The sequence below is a fragment of the Heterodontus francisci genome, chromosome 16 (genome assembly GCF_036365525.1).
Source record: "Heterodontus francisci isolate sHetFra1 chromosome 16, sHetFra1.hap1, whole genome shotgun sequence".
Taxonomy (NCBI): Eukaryota; Metazoa; Chordata; class Chondrichthyes; order Heterodontiformes; family Heterodontidae; genus Heterodontus; species Heterodontus francisci.
In genome coordinates, this window is record NC_090386.1 from 94,513,778 (window position 1) to 94,534,232 (window position 20,455).

At 42.3% G+C, this 20,455-nt stretch overlaps 1 protein-coding gene across 1 annotated transcript in view; it reads right to left on the bottom strand.

Annotated features, from left to right (window-relative positions):
- psmf1 (proteasome inhibitor subunit 1) overlaps positions 1-20,455 on the bottom strand; it is a 59,987-nt gene that overhangs the window by 25,887 nt on the left and 13,645 nt on the right. The window contains exon 4 of the mRNA XM_068048648.1: positions 17,186-17,383. Coding sequence (XP_067904749.1) covers positions 17,186-17,383 — 198 coding nt within the window. The remainder of the gene's footprint in view (positions 1-17,185; positions 17,384-20,455) is intronic.

The following is a 20,455-nucleotide window of genomic DNA, read 5'->3' on the forward strand; positions in this document are numbered from 1 at the left end:
CACCATGTTGTTACGGAAGTGATTTTTTTTTGTTAAAATATTTTTTTAGGAATTCATAGTCAAACTGAAGAAATGTTTATTTATTTATTTAGAGATACAGCACTGAAACAGGCCCTTCGGCCCAACGAGTCTGTGCCAACCAACAAACACCCATTTATACTAATCCTACATTAACCCCATATTCCCTACCACATCCCCACCATTCTCCTCCCACCTACCTACACTAGGGGCAATTTACAATGGCCAATTTACCTATCAACCTGCAAGTCTTTGGCTGTGGGAGGAAACCGGAGCACCTGGCAGAAACCCACACGGTCACAGGGAGAACTTGCAGTTGGACCAGTTTTCTTTTCAAGAGAGTCATCATAGGAACACTGAAAGAACTGGTTTGGCAACAATGTTTACTGGTTGTCACATGACTCAAGTTAAAAATAGAACAGAAATCCTGGTAACGGGCAGATGTGGGCAGAGAAGTGACAGGCACCCCTTGATAGGACAATCCCAGGAGCAGCAGCGTGCACCCGAGAGGGCAGCAAACCCACAAGCTTTAGGTTGTAGTGTCAGTGTGTTTTACATTCGGGAATGAGATAATGTTAGCTCCTGATGTTGCAGTGTCAAGGAAGGAGAGAAGACCACAACCCAGCTCGCCTTCCAGCAACTATCAAAGACCCTGAGAAGTCCACTGTGTCAATTCATCTCGCCTCCTGACTTCAAAGAAAAGCCTGCTAAATTACTTCTCAACGCCGCCTGCAAAGAACTGTTCTAAAAGATCTGAGTGACTCGTCTACATGTACTCAGAAGTTAGACTGTGTGCCAGTTTTGGAACACAATATATCCATCTGCTGTTTTCTTCAGGAATGAGCAAGTATTCAGCCCAAATTTTTTTTTTTGTCTGTAACAGAGCTCTGAATGATAATCCCTGTTTTTTTTCAGTTAACCGGTGTATGTAAATGTGAATGCGTGCGTGTGTGTGAGGGGCTAAAGTAAAAAGGGAACTTTAAAATTTCTATCTGTGTGTTTAGGCTTTACTTCATTACTAGTTAAGATTTGTTTTGTAATAAACTGATAATTTTGTTATTCATTAAAGAAACCTGGATAGTGTGTTCTATTCTGGAAAAAATAGAGTATATGATTGACTGTATCGGAAAGTGGAAAAATTTAAAATATATGTTGTGATCTGTGGAGAAATGGGGCTAGAATAAACAGTGCATTCCTCCCGCCTCAGTCTCAACAGTGTTTAAACAAAGTAAAATAACTCACTAATGTAGGGAAGCGTGGCATATTCGTTATTTCATATTATTACAGACAGAAGTTATATGATTGAACAAAGTAATCTGAACAGAACTGCTGTTCTGTATAGTCACTCACTGTGAAACAAAGCTGATTAACAAACCATAGCAAGCCTCACCTCAGAGTATTTTGTTGGACTAACTTCAGAGAGATTGAGAAATAAATGTGTGAAAGACAGGAATATCTAGTTTAGGTCACAAAGGGCATTACTGTTACATCCCAGGATTATGCTGTTAGATAAGTCGATATTGGGCAGTGTGAGTCATTTGCCATACAAAGCATGATGGTTGGACCACCTCAGGAGAAACTGATGCCACTAAAACGAATAGGTATCTATGGTTGAACGGAATTCGTAACAGTATTGAAAAGCCTGCAATACTACAACCTTAGAAAATATTACTGTAGTGTATTGAGAAATGTGTGTGAGAAACACCTACATTTTTAGAAATTGCAACAGACCTTTTGAAAAAAACATTAATGAATAACTTAACAGCAGTTCCTGTAGGGTAAAGGCATGACAGTTATAATGAATTCTCTGTAGAATGTAATTTCCAATGGGACCATACTCTACAAGATGAATGAGTACAAACTAAACATAGTAGCAATACTATCAATTCAGTGGAAAACTTATACGGATATTGATCGCTATTTGGAATAAAATGAACAAACTTATAGCATATCCATTCAGACTGTGTGTGCATATACTCAAATGGGGAGGGGGAGGGTTTGAATTGGGCGGGAGGAGCAAAGGGTTTACTACTAATGCAAATCTGACTCCTCCTCCAACATCCCCAAGCTAGTAGACTTGCAACAATAACTGGGCAGGTGCACACTTCAATTTCCCCCGAAACATGCACCACTCTGTCTGCACCCAGACTGGGAGCCATGGCCCCCGAATGCAGCCTATGCATGCTACGTGCGCAGCAACTCCATAGACCCAGGTCCATGGTCCAGGTCCTGGCATTGCACACACAGTGATGATTGAGGAAGGCGGGTGCTTCATTGATTACAGGTAGGTGCATCCCTGTGGGGCAAGCAAGCAGACATGACTTAATGGCTGCTCTGAAGTGCTACGACAATCTTGATTTATATAGCGCTTTTAATGTACTAAAAACATCCCTAGGCAATTCACAGGAGATTTGTAAAGAAAATGTGACACTAAGTCACATAGAAGACATTAGGGCAGGTGATCAAAGCTTAGTCAAAGATGTAGGTTTTCAGGAGGAAAGAGAGGTAGAGAGGCTGAAGGGTTCAGGGACAGTCGAGATAAACTCTGGGGTTTCTCCAGAGTTCTTGAAAAACTGCAGGGTCATAGAATCATTGAATGATACAGCACACAGCAGAACATTTGGCTTATTTTCCATGTGCTAGCTCTTTGAAAAACTATTCAATTTCCCACTTCCCTCCACCCCCACTCTTTCCAATGGCCCTGTAAATGTTTTCCCAGGAAAACATTCTAGTTACAGCAGGAAAATCAGACTGCAATAAATTCAGAAGCCTTACCACTCACCCACCAATACCTCACTTCAACAAACTCCTTACAGCTGCCCACGGTCAGTGGAAACCTCTACTCTCAATAAAGAAAAAAAAGTGCAAGGTATGCAAAGTATTTTTGGTTAGAATACAAACTTTAAATTATTTGACCCGAATTTAACGCCCGTCGCAGGAGCAGGCTAGAGGCAGGGGGGTGTAAAATTGAGTGAGAGGCAGGGGATGCAGTTCCCATCGCCTTTCCACCCCTGCTGCAATTTTACAAGCAGTGGGGAAGGTGACACATGGCCTGCCTGCCCCAGGCCAATTATGGCCCTTGAGTGGCCAAATAATTGCCATTTAAGGGCCTCCACCTACCACCGCTGGTATATTACCAGTGAGGACAGGCATCTCAGGAGGCTGCCCAGTAAAACATGGTGGCCTCCCTGTGGGCTCGGGGGTGGGGGGGCTTCCTGATTGAGCACCCTGTGCCCCACGGAGGGCCCCCCCCCCCAAGGCATGAGTCACCCCCACTGGAGCATATTACCAACCCCTCCTGCCTCACTGGGGCCCAGCTAATTTTGTGGGGCCTCGCCGGGGACACTTACCATAATTGCGGGGCCTCCTCCATTGCTGCTCCTCTCACTGGGTGCAGTCCCAGTAGTGGCCACCGCCCCCAGTGGCGACGCTGGGACTGGGAGCTGCCAGCCCGCTGATTGGCTGGCAGCTCTTGGAGGCAGGTCTTCCTGCCTCAGAGGGATGGAAGTCCCGCCTGAGGCCAATTAAGGACCTGGGCCACATAAAATCACTGCATGGCTTCCAGGCCCAGTGGAAGCAGGCTTGCCACCAACTTTTTGGCCGGTGGGCAGGGCCGCCGCCCCAATTTAAAATTCCTGCCTTGGTTTTTGCTTGTATTTAAGCCTTTTACTTTCATTCTGAAGACCCCAGGCAGGGTGCTCACAGCTGGAGCTCGTGACCTGGCACATACTGAAATGCTTTCTGTTTTTTTGAAGAAATGTCTCCTTTAAAAATAAAAGAGAAAGAACTTGTATTTATATAGTGTCTTTCGTTATCACAAGATGTTCCAAAGCACTTCATTGCCAATTAAGTAGTTGTTGAAGTACAGTCAGTATTGCAATGAAGGAAACACAGCAACCAATGTGTATGCAGCAAGGTTCCATAAACAGCAATGTGATAATGCCTAGATAATTTGGTTGAAGGATAAACCTTGTCCAGGACACTGGGAAGAACTTCCTGCTCGTTTTTGAAATAGTGTCATGACATCTTTTAAGTCTACCTGAAAGGACAGACGGGTCCTCGGTTTAATGCCACATACGAAAGACGGCAACTCCAACAGTGCAGCATTGCCTTAGTACAGCACTGCCTTAGTACAGCACTGAAGTGAGTGTTTACACATAAACACACAGATAAACAACTATATGCAGGACTGAACTAATACCTAGTAGTCATTAAATACAACAGCTGCAACCTCCAAAGCACAAGCTATTAAAATGATAAACAGTCCAACTGTTACCAGTGACACCTCAAACCAATTATACAAGTTACTGAATCAGCTTCCACAGAACATGAATTCACCAAAGGAAATAAGTGGTTCTTGGCAAAACAAACCCTCTGACACACTGCTGGCGGCAGGGAACACAGCAAAGCAACACTCTTACAACAGAAATAATACAAGGCACATAATTACTGCTTCGGTATTTAGTGATGAGCCAGTAGCGCAAACTTGTTAGAGAGAGCACGGTGTCAGAATGGGGTGGGATTGAGGCCAATCCAGCTCTGAGGGAGTGCTGCACTGTCAGAGGTGTCATCTTTCAGGTGGGCCATTAAATTAATGCTCAGGTGGATATAAAAGATCTCTTGATACTATTCAAAGAGCTGGTCGTTTCCCACCCACCCAGACTCCTGACCAGCATTCACGCCTCAAAACAAAACAAATGGTTTATTTATCTCATCTGTTGTTGTGGGATCTTAATGTACGTTAAATGGATACTGTGTTTCTCTACTTAACAGCACTGACTGATCTCCAAAAGTATTTCATTAGCGATAAATAGTGGTGATAGGAGCAGTTTAACTTGTCTGTATTCTAATGGAAAAATACAGCTCCAGAGACCAGTAAAAAAATCAAAATACTGCGGATGCTGGAAATGGAACTAAAAATAGAAAGTTCTGGCAATATTTAGCAGGTCTGGCAGCATCTGTGGAGAGAGAAACAGGGTTAATGTTTCAGGTCGATGACCTTTTATCAGAAACGTTATTTCTACTTCTCTCTCCACAGATGCTGCCAGACCTGCTGAGTATTTCCAGCACTTTATGTTTTTATTCCAGAGACCAGTAATTGCAGTGTCCTTAACTACAGTCAAACAGAGCAACTTACTTCCTGGGGTTCAAAAACCTGTTTCGAAATGCCATCTGGGATATCATAGAATGGTTACAGCACAGGAGATTCACATTCCCACACCAGCTCTCTGCAACAGCAGCTCAGCTAGTCCCACTCCCCCACAGCCCTGTGAATTTTTTCTCTTCAAATAATTATCCAATTCCTGTTTGAAAGCCATGATTGAATCTGCCTCCACCACACTCTCAGGCAGTGCATTCCAAATCCTAACCACTCACTGCATAAAACAGTTTCTCATGTCACCTTTGGTCCCTTTGCCATTCAGCTTAAAATCGATGTCCTCTGGTTCTCGACCTTTCCACCAATGGGAACAGTTTCTCTCCATCAACTCTGTCCAGACCCTTCATGATTTTGAACACCTCTTTCAAATCTGCTCTTAACCTTCTTTTCTCTAAGCAGAACAGTCCCAGCTTCTCCAATATATCCACGCAACTGAAGTCTCTCATCCCTGGAATCATTCTTGTAAATCTTCTGCACCCTCTCTAAAGCTTCACATTCTTCCTAAAGTATACACCCCTTTGAACAAGTGTTTAACATTTGAATTTCTCCTGTATCATCTAAGGAGGATTGGAAGATTATGCCCAGTGACTCTGCAATTTCTACCCTTATTTTCCTCAGTATCCTCAGATACATCCCATCCGGTCCTGATGACTTATCGAACAATCATCATGAGTCACAGTAAGAAGTTTTAGGCTGACTATGGAAAAGGATGAGGAACAATCAGAGTAAGAATAATTAACTGGGGGAAAGCTAACATCAATGGGTTAAGAACAGATCAGGGATGAATAAATTGGAGTCAAAGGTTGGCAGGTAAAACAAAGAGATAGTTCGGGCATAGTCAAGGTACGTTCCCTCGAAGGGGAAAGGTAGGGTAAACAAATCCAAAGCTCCCTGGATGACAAAAGAGGTAGAGATTAAGATAAAGAAGAAAAAGTGTGGTTACGACAGATGCCAGGTAGAAAATATTATTGAGAACCATGCTGAATATAGAAGGTTCAGAGGGGAAGTGAAAAAGCAAATAAGAGAAGCAAAGAGAGAGTATGAAAAGAGACTGGCAGCTAACATAAAAGGGAATACCAAAGTTTTCTATAGACATATAAATAGTAAAAAGGTGGTAAAAGGAGGAGTGGGGCTGATTATAGACCAAAAAGAGGATTTGCACATGGTGGCAGAGGGCATAGCTGAGGTCTTTACTAAGGACGAAGATGCAACCCAGGCAATGGTGAGCAAGGAGGTAATTCAGATACTAGAGGGTTTTAAAATTGATAAGGAGGTTGTATTGGATCAGCTGTCTGTATTTAAAGTGGATAAGGCACCAGGACCAGATGAGATGCATCCGAGGTTAGAGGGAAGCGAGAGTGAAAATTGCTGAGGCACTGGCCATAACTTTTCAGTCTTCCTTAGACTCAGGGGTGGTGCCAGAGGACTGGAGAATTGCAAATGTTACACACTTGTTTAAACAAGGGTGTAAAAGATAAGCCCAGCAACTACAGGCCAGTCAGCTTAACATCGGTGGTGGGGAAAATTTGAGAAAGAACAATTCAGGACAAAATTAATAGTCACATGGACAAATATGGGTTTATTAAAGAAAGCCAGCATGGATTTCTCAAAAGAAAATCTTGTTTAACTAACTTGCTGGAGTTTTTTTGAAGAGATAACAGAGAGGGTTGATGAGGGCAATGCAGTTTATGTGGTGTACATGGACTTCCAAATGGCATTTGATACAGTACTGCACAGCAGACTTGTGAGCAAAGTTACAGCTCATGGAATAAACTCTATAATAGCAACATAGATATGGAATTGGCAGAGTGACAGGAAACAAAGTAGTGGTTAATGGATGTTTTTCAGGCTGGAGGAAGGTTTGTAGTGGAGTTCCCCAGGGACCCTTGCTTTTTCTGATATATATTAATGACCTAGACCTTGGTGTGCAGGGTACAATTTCAAAGTTTGCAGATGATACGAAACTTGGAGGCATTGTGAACTGTGAGGACAGTGTAGAACTTCAAAAGGCCATGGACAAGTTGGTGGAATGGGCGGACAGGTGGCAGATGAAGTTCAATGCGGAGAAATGTGAAGTGATATATTTTGGCAGGAAGGACATGACGACACAATATAAAATATAGGGTACAATTCTAAAGGGGGTGCAGGAGTAGCAGGACCTGGGTATATATGTGCATAAGTCATTGAAGGTGGCAGGACAGATTGAGAGAGCAGTTAATACAGCATACGGTATCCTGGGCTTTATTAATAGGGGCATAGAGCAAGGGGGTTATGTTGAATTTGTATAAGACACTAGTTTGGCCTCAGATGGAGTAATGTGTCCAGTTCTGTGTGCCGTGTTTTAGGAAGGATGTGAAGGCATTAGAGAGGGTGCAGAAAAGATTCAAGAGAAAAGTTCCTCATCCCTGAAACCACAGTTATGAAGACAGATTGGAGAAGTTGGGTCTGTTTTCCTTAGAGAAAAGAAGGCTGAGAGGAGATTTGATAGAGGTATTCAAATACATGAGGGGTCTGAACAGAGTAGATAGGGAGAAACTGTTCCCACTCGTGAAAGGATCGAGAACGAGAGGGCATAAATTTAAAGTAATTGGTAAAAGAAGCAAAAACGAGATGAGGAGAAACTTTTTTTACGCAGTGAGCGGCTAAGGTCTGGAATGCACTACCTGAGAATTTAAAAGGGAATTATACCATTATCTGAAAAGGAGGAATGTGCAGGGTTATGGGGAGAAGGTGGGGCATTACGTGAAATGCTCATTGGGAGAGCTGGTGCATAAAGGATAGGCTGAATGGCCTCCTTCTGCACTGTAACAATTCTGTGACTGTGAAAGAAATAATAAACATGCACTTCTATAGCTCCTTTCACGCCCTCAGTATGTGCCAAATGTTTTACAGCCAAAGAAATGCTTTTGAAATGCAGTCACTGTAATCATGTAGGAAATGCGGCAGCCACTTTATGCCCAGCAAGATCCAACCAACAATGAGATAATGACCAGGTCATCTGTTTTAGTGAAGTTGGCTGAGGGATAAATATTGGCCAGTGCCATGGGATGTTTTATGTCCACCTGAAGGGCCTCAGCTGAACGACTCATCTGAAAGACAGGACTTCGATGGTGCAGCACTTCCTCAGTACTGGAATGGGAAAATCAGCCTAGATTTTGAGTCCAAGTTTCTGGCGTGGGACTCAAACCCACGATCTCAGTGATACCCAATGAGCTGTGGCTGACACCTCATCAGCCATCTGCCTTTCAACCTGCATTTAAAGAGGGTGTTTGGAGCTTGCACAGAAGGGATATAAATCGTAACGCTGAAATGAAAATGAGGCACTGGAGAAATTCAAGAATGTGCTTCTTAAATGCTGTGCATAAAAACAGATTTAAATAAGGATGCTGATGATAATTTTTAAGTCACAGCTCAAGGGCAGTGGTGTGTATCACAGCAGAGCCCATGCACTAAACACATCTGAGCTGACTCAATGAATTTAATTAATTAGAGCAGTGCATAAACTTACCTTTATTAAACAGTGGAGGCTGCATTGCCATAGAAATGTTATAGAAGCCCATTAAAAAGAAATCAATTCATTGAAGCAATGTCTGTGGAATTTAAATCACATCAATCCAGATAAAATTGAAAATTGGTTTATTTAGTCTCTGTAGAACAGATTTAATCACCAAGCAAGCTGCAATACAATACTGCGCAAACACGAGAGCTATATGCTGCCAGTGAAGAACAAGCAGCAAGTTAACTCAACTCCAAAACTAAAGATCAGACACTAGGCTGCTGCTAAACAGCCAAGATGCTGAGCGACTCAGATGCAAGAGGCTGGGGGTCACAGATCCAGAAAGTTTATCAGTTTTATGCACCTTTTCATCACAAAGCAGTTGACTTTTACCGGGTCCAGTTTGATGAGCAGCTCCCTGGCATTTAAACCAAGTATCTGTCCGACTCAAGTACGGGCCTTGGCACATCTCGCACGGACTTAGAAGATTGGTGGCTTTAAGTCCCACTGCAGGATTTGAGCACTTAATCAGAGATGTAATTTCAGTGTATCACTGAGGGAGTGCTGCACCTTTGGAGGTGCTTTCTTTCGGATGAGACATTAAACTAATGCCCGTAGGCGGCCACAATACAGCCCACAGCACTAAGGAAGAGTTCTACCGGTGTCCTGGACAATGTCGGTCCCTCAGTCCAGTACCACCAAAAACAGATGAACTGGTCATTTATCTCGTTGGTGTTTTATGAGATCTTGCTGTGTATAATTTGGCTGCTGTGCTTGTGTACTTAACTACGATGCAACAGATTCAGGCAAGAAAAGACCTACAGCCCATCTAGTTCACCTATTCCACTGTGTTCACCTTGGTGTATTTCTAATAACCCTGAATCCCATTTGCCGACTAGAACCAGTCTAGTTCAATCATGAAACTCATTAAGGTTTCTTGCTCCACTGCCTGTACCAGTGATCTGTTCCACAAACCTACAGTACCTTGCAGTAAAAGAAAAAGTTCCTCCAGCATTTTCTTTTGTCGTTAATTTGCAAATATGACCCCTCGTACTTAAATTCCATACACAGCCCAAAAACTTATTTGGATGCAATTTGTCATCATTTTACTCACTTCTATCGTATTCCCTCATGAACAGTCAATCTTTCTTCTTAGGTGATTCCCTCAAGTTCTTGGATCAACTGTGCGCTCCCTCCAATAACTGAGTATTATTTTTTGAATTAAGGAGACTAAAACTACAGCAGTACTCCAGATGTGATCTAATCAGGGACAAACAGTTTTAAAATGACATCTCCAGACTTAAATGTTATTCCCCTTGCGATGCAATTTTAGTTTTTTTTTTATATAAGATAGTCTGCGAACATTGTCCTGATGATTTTAGTAACCTGTTCAGTAATGCCCCAAGATCATTTAGCGCATAATCCACATCGACCTTCCATCTCCCAAATCTTATAACTATGCACTTCCCAGTATTAAACTGCATCTGACATTTCTCTGCCTGCAGATTGAGTTTCATCAAGATCCTTTAGAATCTTGTCACTTGTGACTGTTCCTAATTTTATCTTCTGCAAATGTTGACAGATTGGGTGGAGAAATGGCAGATACAGTTTAATATAGGGAAATGCACAGTTACAAGATTTGGCAGAGGGAAGAGTGATGTAGATTATGTGCTAAATGGAGCCAAAGATTTATTTTTGAGGTGCACTCACTGTTGTAAGGCAGGAAGTGCAGCAGCCAATTTGTGTACAGCAAGATCCAACAGAGAATAGAAAGATAACGACCATCTAATCTGTTTTTTCTTCATTGCTGGCTAAGGGATGAATATTAGCCAGAACTCCCCTGCTAATCTTTGAACAATGTCATTTGATTTTCTACGTCTGCATGTGAAGACAGCCAGTGCCTTGGTTTAATGTATCATCTGAAAGACGACACCTTTGACAATACTGCACTGAAGTGTCAGCCTAGTTTATATGCTCAAGTCTCTGGAGTAGGATTTAAACGAGTGCTACCCACAGCTGACACGAAGAAGAAAATCTATCTCTTTGAGATTAAACAACAAAGAATTTGTTACAAGCACCATGATGGGCTTCAGGTGAGCAGAAGTGGGTACACTGATCTTCCATGATCAGCACCAGTGCAGCATTGGCAGACCAATGTTACTCAGGAACATAGGAGGCCTTTTAGCCCTGGGCCTGTTCTGCCATTCAATGATATCATGGTTGATCTGCAGCCTAACTCCATATACCTGCCTTTGCCCCACATTGCTTAATACCTTTGATAACTTTAAATCTGAGATTGGTTAACCAAAATCTAACAATTGACATAGCATCTATTGCCGTTTGTGGAAGAGAGTTCCAAACTTCTACCACCCTTTACGTGTAGGACTGTTTTCTAACTTCACTCCTGAATGGTCTGGCTCTAATTTTAAAATTCTGCCCCTAGTCCTAGACTATCCAACCAATGGAAATAGTTACTCTCTATCTAACCTATCAGTCCCCATTATTTCCTGGAAAACTTCAATCAAATCACCCTTTAACCTTCTAAATTCCAGGGAATACAACCCTAGTTTTTATAACGTCTTTGTAATTTAACCCTTGGAGTCCAGGTATCATTCTGGAAAATCTACACTGCTCTCCCGACAAGGGCAATCTCTCCTTCCCAGAAATTTTCACAGTATTCCAGGTGTGGTCTAGCCAGGGCTTTGTCTAGTTGAGGCATGATTTCTACCCCTTTGTATTCTACTCCTCTAGATGTAAATGTCAGCATTCCATTAGTCTTTTTGATTATTTTCTATACCTGTTCAAGACATTTTAATGATCTATGTAGCTGGACCCCACAGTATCTTTGGACCTCTACGGTTGCTAGCTTTTCACCATTTAGAAAGTACCCTGTTCTATCATTTTTAGTTCCAAAGTGGAGGACCTCACACTTGTTTACATTGAAATCCATCTGCCACAGTTTTGTCCATTCACTTAATCTGTTAATATCGCTTTGTAATTTCATGCTTCCAGCTACATTGCGTACAATGCTGCCTATCTTTTTCATTAGCAAACTTGGATATGTGACTTTCTCTCCCGTCATCTAAGTTGTTCATATCATTTGAGGCCCCAACACAGATCCTTGCAGGACACCACAAGTCACATTCTGTCAATTGGAGTACCTGCCCATTATCCCTAATCTCCGATCCTACCGCTCAGCCAGTTTCCTAACCAGGTCAATAATTTGCCTTCAATTCCATGAGCTCCAACTTTGGCTTACAATTTCATTGCATAGGAAACTTTGATGACTGGTATCAATGTTCTTTCATGTAGATTGCAGTGTTAACCCAAAACAACATGTTACAGCACAGTAGGAGGGTAATCATCCCATTGTGCCTCTTTGAAAGAGCCATTTACTTAGTTCCACTCCCCTGCTCTTTTCCCATAGCCTTTGCAAAGTATATATCCATTTTTCTTTTAAAATTTACTACTGAATCTGCTTCCGCCACCCTTTGAGGCAACACATTCCAGATCACAATAACTCCTTGTAAAAATAATTTTCTTAGCTCCTCTTTGTTTCAAACAGTTTTGTGAACAGATTCTAAAAATGCTTGACTTTTGGAGGAAGCAACATATGGAAATGTTTCAATTAAGAGCTTGTTCTCAAAAATTGTGTCTGCGATAGCGAATCTCTCGGCCCAGTGCTGTCTGTTAAAGACACTTCCAATCACATCTGGTATTCCATATTGTTCATCACACTGGATTTTATTGGTGAATGTAACACAGAGGTGGGGAACAGGAGTAACTCAGCATTCAAATGTTCATACAGTTACCCACAGTTTGCAAAAACTGTCAATTCATTTCAAAATAACTTGCAGCGAGGGGTCTCTTGTATTTAGCTGTCAGCCCTGGCTCACATAGTAGCACACTTGACTCTAAGCCAGAAGGTTGTGGATTCAAGGGCACAAAATCTAGGCTGACATTCCAGCGCACAGGGAGTGCTGCACTGTTAGAGGTGCTGTCTTTCAGATTAGACATTAAGCTGAAGGCCTTGTTTGCCCATTCATGTGGACTTAAGAGGTCTCATTGCACTATTTCAATCCAGTTCACTAAAACAGATGATTTGGTCATTTATTCCATTGCTGTATGTGGGGTCTTGCTGTGCAGATTGGCTGCCTCTTTTCCGACTATACAATATATAAATGCAACTCTTTCTTCCCTTCCTGTGCAATCTGAAAACATGACAACTATTTAGTTTCTGCCTGTGCTTTTTGTTAGAAATTCTTAAACATTCGGTCTCTTTACAAGAAGAGTCTCCACTGCCAGTCAAGAACAACCTCGAGCTGCCCCACCTAGTGGCTGAAATGGAACATTACTCCACTGATGCCAGTTGCAACAGGCAGACCAGAACAAATTGCACCAGGAGGTGACACTGGGTCTGTCTCCAGAGAAGGGTGAAGGGGACAGAATGCAGAAAGAGATGAATAAATGAATTATTATATCACCATTATAGTTGACAGCCTCAAAGCATTGGAAGTGCAGCTGGCATAAGATTTACAGAACTGGCGAAAAGCCTGTAATTTATTGCACTGATACAACTCACACCTGGGACAGGAGTTTAAACGTTAATTCTATTCAGAATGCCTGCCACTTGAAGGTCAGCTAATCCTTTTAAAAGATAGAAATAATATAACTTCCAATCATAGAATTTTTGGCACAAGGGGAGGCCCCTCTGCTATCTTCCCACACAACACAAATTACATTTATATAGCACCTTTAATGTAGCAAGATGTCCCAAGGTGGTTCACAGGAGTGGAACAACAAAACATTGACACAGAGCCAAAGGAGGAGATAATGGTTCCGATGAAAGGTCACAGACCTGGAACGTTAACGTTGCTTCTCTCTCCACAGATGCTGCCAGACCTGCTGAGTATTTCCATCACTTTTTGTTTTTATTATAGAGGAGGTATTAGGACAGGTGACCTAAAGCTTAGTCAAAGAGTTAAGTTTTAAATAGCATCTTAAAAGGGAGAGGGAGAGAGAGAGAGGAAGAGAGAGAGAGACAGGAGAGGTTTAGAGAGTGAATGCCAGAGCTTAGAGCCCAGGCAGCTGAAGGCATGGCAGCTAATGGTGGAGTGAAGGAAATATGGGATGCACAAGAAGCCAGAATTGGAGAGGCGCAGAGATCTCGGAGGGTTGTTGGGCTGGAGGAGATTTAAAGAGATAGTTAGGGGGCGAGGCCATGAAAGGATCTGAACACAAGGATGAGAATTTTGAAGTCGAGGCGTTGCCCATGTAAGTTGTTGAGCACAGGGGCACTCCATATTCTTCTTTAGAAATAATTACCCAGTAACTTCTTTTGAATACTGTAACTGATGGATCATTGATTACAAATTGTGCCTAAGCATTCCACATTCTCACAATTACGTGAAAAATGTTTCTTCCTTTCATTCAGTTGCTTTTCTTGAGGTTATGATCATTAGCTTTCCATTTACCCATCAGAGGAGCAAATCTCAATTGACCTTCAGCTCTCCTCCCTCAATGCTCTCCCTTTGAGAGATTACAGTCCTAGCTGCTAGTCATTCCTTGTACCTCAAACAGCCTCATCATGGGTATCGTCTTGGTAAATCTGTACTGCCCTATTTCCCCACTGCTATCATACAACAAGGAGCCCAAAACTGCCCTGTTCCAGACATCACCTAACAATGTTTCGTACAAAATCATCACGGCTTTTACATTTGCCTACCCACTTTTATAGATACACATATCTGTACACAAACATCTCTTTGCTCTTCCAGGTACTGAGACATTTGACATTTAAGGTAAATTTTCATTTCTTTTATTCTTGTTTCCAAAATGCATAATCTTCTTAATTAAGAAAGGACTTGGATTTATATAGCACCTTTCACAGCCTCAGGTTGTCCCAAAGCACTTTACAGCCAATGAAGCACTTCTGAAAGTGCATTCACAGTTGCATGTAGAAAACATAGCAGTCAATTTGCACACAGCAAGCTCCCACAAACAGCAATAGGATAATAACCCAGATAATATATTCTAGTGATATTGGTTGAGGGATAAATGTTGGTCACAGCACTGGGCAGAACTCCCCTGCTCTTCATCGAATAGTGCCATGGGATATTTTACATCAACCTGAGAGGGCAGGTGGGAGTCTTGGTTTAAAGTCTCATCCGAAAAATGGCACCTTCAACTGTGCTGCACTCCTTCCACTGGAATCTCAGCCTAGCTTTTGTATTAACCTGCACCTGCCACTTACCTGCCCATTTCCCTATCCTGATAACATCCTCCTGTATTCTATCTGACAGTCTGCTATTCCTCCCTGCTTGGGTATTAACAGCAAACTTTGATATCACTCCTTTATGTCTGAGTTCAGGTTTTTTAGCTCCACTACCGTTCCTTGAAGTCCATTCCCTGTGCTGATCATTCTATGTCTGAAGTGTTTAGTCTTTCCTGATATGTCACAAATTTTCCTTTCACGCATTTCAACCGACATCTCTTTGTAACTCTACTGTCATGTTTCAGATTGAAGTAATGTTCCAATCCATTTACCACCATACTTTACCCTGCAGGTGTAAAACCCTGGCTCAGAGGGTAGCACTCTCTCCTCTGAGTCAGAAGGTCGTGGATTCAAGGCCCCCTCCAGAGATTTGAGCACAAAATCTAGGCTGAAACTCCCACTGCAGCTGAGGGAATGCGACACTGTCGGAGGTGACATTAAAATGATGCTCCGCCTGTCCTCTCAGGTGGACGTAAAAGATCCCAAAGAAGGGCTAGGAAGTACTCTCTGGTTTCCTGTCCAATATTTATCCCTCAACCAGCATCACTAAAACAGATTAGCTGATTATTATAACATTGTTGTTAGCAGCTGTGTTTTCTACATTACACCAACGACTACACTTCAAAAGTACTTTATGGGTTGTAATGCGCTTTGGGACATAATGAGGCCATAAAAGTGCTATATAAAGGCAAGTCTTTCTTTCTATAACAGAAATTTTTAAAAATGAAAACTGCAGTACAATATATTCAGGAGCTATGACAAGGCTCACTATACTTATTGTACCCTGTCAATATTCCAGTGTGTATGATACCAGAAAAGGCCATCTGCCAATCAAAACACTCCTTCTGCTGCATATCTATGAGAATGTCAAACACAGACTCACCTGCACTCATTTCCTTAACGTCTGTGTGATTCAAACAGAGCTGTTAATATCTCTATAACCTGTACCCCACTTCCTCAACAGGTAGAGATTCAGTACCTTTCTGACGGCATCAGCTCACCTAGAATAGGCAGCATGTTCCAGCAATCTTTGTTATATCCTCTTATCTGGTCACTTCTCATTTTGAATTGTGCTCGAGGCTTTGCCAGTTGTGTCATTTATGCCCTTGTGTTTTATGCTAAATAACCTGCTTATCTTACCTTTGTTCAGATAAAGAGTATCACATCTCCTGCCAGTCTTTCCTTTTCCTGCAGTTAAAGCGTTCTACCCCATCGAGACGCCCACTGAGACTCCTCTGTCACAGGTTTGTCTCATTAGTGTCACTACACACAAATTATTGACCAAAATTCCCACTTCTGTTGACTGGTGATGAACCCAACAAGATGTAATGAAACTCTTGCTGGCAGAAGTGTACGTGTGTAGCATGGAAATAAACACCAGCCCCATGGAGCTCAAATCAAGAGTGCATTCAGTCCTCACATCAAAAACAAGAACGATTTCTCTTTCAAGACAGTCGGCACACGCAAGAAGGGCTGAATGGCCTCCTTCTATGCCATAAGATTCTATGATTTAAATTGCGATATTTTTTCTCTCTGTTAAGATATTGCCAGAGTAAGTGCCACAGATTTGGAGAAACAAGCGGACACACTGCTTGCACCCGTGTCTTATTTTCATTCGACACCCTGTGGGGTAGGGATCTCAGAGGGAGTAGCACCTCCTTCATGAAGGTTTCAACAGACTTCCCAAGGATGTGGAAGGCACTAAATGAATAGACGTTCCTTCTTTTTGTATTTGCCGTGCTGGAACTTTCACCTATGAGTCAGAAGGTCATGGCGTTTGAGCCCCACTTCAAAAAAAAGGGCACATAATCCAGGTTAAGACTAGTGCAGTACTGAGGGTAGCTGCACTGTCGGAGGTGTCATCTTTTAAATGAGACATGAAATCAAGGTCCAATCTGTCCTCTCGGCTGAACATAAAAGATCTCATGCTACTATCCAAAGAACAGCAGAGGAGATTCTCCCATTGTGGGAGCTTGCTGGGCACAAACTGGTCCCGTCTTTTCCTATGATGCAACAGTGGTTATGCCTCAAAAGTACTTCATTGGCTGTAAGGCACTTTGGAACATCCTGAGGTCATGACAGATGCTGTATAAATGCAGTTTTTAAAAAAACACTCACTGCAATGTATGGAAGCCTCATCTCCTGAACCACCTTGCTTTGTGCTCAAAGGTGAAATCAAAAGCTGCCCAGTGCACCAACTGAGCCACTTTTTTGAAGAGTAATGAGATTCCATACTCACCAGGGGGACTGCCGCTGTGGCACACGGTGTGGAATGAAGAGTGGGTTGGTGTCCGTGTGTGGTTGAGCCTCTGTAGCAGACCGAATTGGTTTCTTTCCTCTCTGTGGCCCTCCTCCAGCTCTCTGCTTCGTGCCAAGTAAAGGAGAAACTATTGTCGATTCAATGCGACTCCGCAACTCCTGTTCCTTCTTGAAGACTCTGATTGGGGAAAGGGCAGAGAAACATATCCATAAGAGTGGCAAAAAAATGGTTCTGGATAAATGATTAAAATGACACCTGTCAGTGGGTATTTGTAACCCTGCTGGCGAGAGTGAATCTATGAAGATAGTCAAGTCACAGAATGATACAGCACAGAAGGCAGCAATTCGGCCCATTGTGATTGTGCTGGCTCTTTGGAATGCTATCCAGTTAGTCCCCTTCCCCTGCTCTTTCCCCATAGCCCTGCAAATTCCCTTTTGAATGCTATTACAGAAGCTGCTTCCAACACCCTTTCACGTAGTGCATTCCAGATCACAACAACTCGCTGTGTTAAAAAAAACTTTCTCATCATCTCCTCGCTGGTTCTTTTGCCAATTATCTTAAATCTGTGTCCTCTGGTTACCAACCCTCCTGCCACTGAAAACAATTTATCCTTATTTACGCTATCAAAACCATTCATGATTTTGAACATCTTGATCAAATCTCCCCATTAATCTTCTCTGCTCCAAGGAGAATAACACCAGCTTCCCTCTCCACGTAACTGAAGTGGCGCATGCGTGGTACCATTCTAATAAATCTCCTCTACATACTCTCCAAAGCCTTGGCATGCTTCCGAAAGTGTGGTTCCCAGAACTGAACTCAATAGTCTAGTTGAGGCCTAACCTTTTACAAAGGTTCAACATAATTTCCTTGCTTTTGTACTATATTCCTCTATTAATAAATCAATGATCCAATGTCTTTTTGAACAGCCTTCTCAACTTATCCTGCCACCACCTTCAAAGAAAAGTACAACTGCCAGGTTTTTAGTTCGTAATCCTTGCTGCAATTATGGAAGTCTCAAAGGGTTGGTAACCAGAGGACACAGATTTGAGGCAATTCGTAATAGAACCTGAGGCCAGATGAGGAAAAATTCTCCTTACACTGCGAGTTATGACAATCCGGAATGCGCTGCCTGAAACGGTGGTGGAAGCAGATTCAACTTTCACGAGAATTAGACATATCCTAAAAATAAAAAAATTGCAGGGTATGGGGAAAGAGCAGGGGAGTAGGACTAACTGGATAGTTCTTAGCTCATTCAGATAGCCAGCACTGGCATGATGGGCCAAATGGTCTCCTTCTGTACTGTATGATTCTATGAAACTGCTGCTACTCAAAAGCACACACACAGCGATTCCTCTGACTGCACGTTGACCATAGATTGGAATTACTTTGTCAGTGGGTCAATCTCACCGTAATAGTTGACACTTTAGCAAGCACCGGGACTCCCAAGATCATTTACAGATTAGATTAATCAAAGAATCCTAGAAATTTATAGTAAAGAAGGAGGTCACTTGGCACATCGCATCAGTGGCAGCCAAAAAAAAAATCCATCCGAACCCCACCTTCCAGCTCTTGGTCTATAGCCCTGTACATTATGGCATTTCAAGTGCATATCCCTGTACTTTTTAAATGTGATGAGGGCTTCTGCCTCTACCACCCTTTCGGGCAATGAGTTCCAGACTCCCACCACCCTTGGGGTGAGAAAATTTCTCAACTCCCCTCTAAACCTTCTATTACTTTAAATCTATGCCCCCTGGTTATTAATATCTCTGCTAATAGAAATAGGTCCTTCATATGCACTCTATCTAGACCCCTCATAATTTTATATGCTTTAATTAAGTTCCCCCTTAGCCTCCTGTTTCAAAGAAAACAACCCAAGTTGATTCAATCCTTCCTCATAACCAAGATTCTCCAGTCCAGGCAATATCCTTGTAAATCTCCTCTGTACCCACTCTAGTGCAATCACATCCTTCCTGTAACGCAGTGACCAGAACTATATGCAGTGCTCCAGCTGTGACCTAACTCGTGTCTTATACAGTTCCAGCATAACCTCCCTGCTCTTACATTCAATAACTCAGCAAATAAAGGGAAGTATTCCACATGCCTTCTTCACCAGCTTATCTACCTGTCCTGCTATATTTAAAAATCTGTGGACATGCACTCCAAGGTCCCTCTGTTCCTCTACACTTCTCAGTATCCTACCATTTACTGTGAATTCCTTTGCCTTGTTTGTCCTCCTCAAATGTATTACCTCACACTTCTCTGAATTGAATTCCATTTGCCACTTTTCTGCCCAGCTGACAAATCCATTGATATCTTCCTGCAGTCTACAGCTTTCTACCTCACTATCAACCACACCATCAATTTTTGTATCATCTGCAAACTTCTTAATCACGTTGGTGACATTGAAGTCTAAATCATTGACATATAACTTGAAAAGTAGGGCATCTAATATGGGGAACTGCGATACCCCATTGGAAACAGCCTCCCAGTTACAAAAAAAAACTATCAACCTTTACCCTTTGCTTCCAAATGAATCCAAATTCTCCATAGCCACAGGCCCATTATCCTGGAAGATGAAATGCAAATTCTCTGAAACTGACAGGGAAGCACGAAAAGGTGCAAAACTATCAGCTGAGCTCAAGGTCTCTGACATATTTGAAGAACTCTGGGGAATACTCAAGTTACTTGCTTCCTTAAATTAAAGCATTCTTTCTCAGCTCCTGGCGACAAGATCGATTTCCTGTCTGTGTTGAAAAAAAGACAAGCTTCTTTCTTTTAACATCTGTGTTTTCCTTTCTCCCCCTCGCCTGTTTATTCCCCGTGTCATTTATTGAGTTTCTACCTGTGGAACATTTTTTTCTGCTACTCACAAGGCTAGTCAACAGTGACAACATGTATTTATATAGCACCTTTAACATAGTAAAACATGCCAAGGCACTTCGCAGGAGCATTATCAGGCCAAAAAAAATTGACAGGGCCAAATTTGATTGAGTCTTACTAATTTGATTGAGTTTTTTGAGGAAGTGACGAAGATGATTGATGAGGGAAGGGCGGTGGATGTTGTCTATATGGACTTTAGTAAAGCCTTTGACAAGGTCCCGCATGGCAGACTGGTGCAAAAGGTGAAGTCACACGGGATCAGAGGTGAGCTGGCAAGATGGATACAGAACTGACTCTGTCACAGAAGACAGAGGGTAACAGTGGATGGGTGTTTTTCTGAATGGAGGGATGTGACTAGTGGTGTTCCAC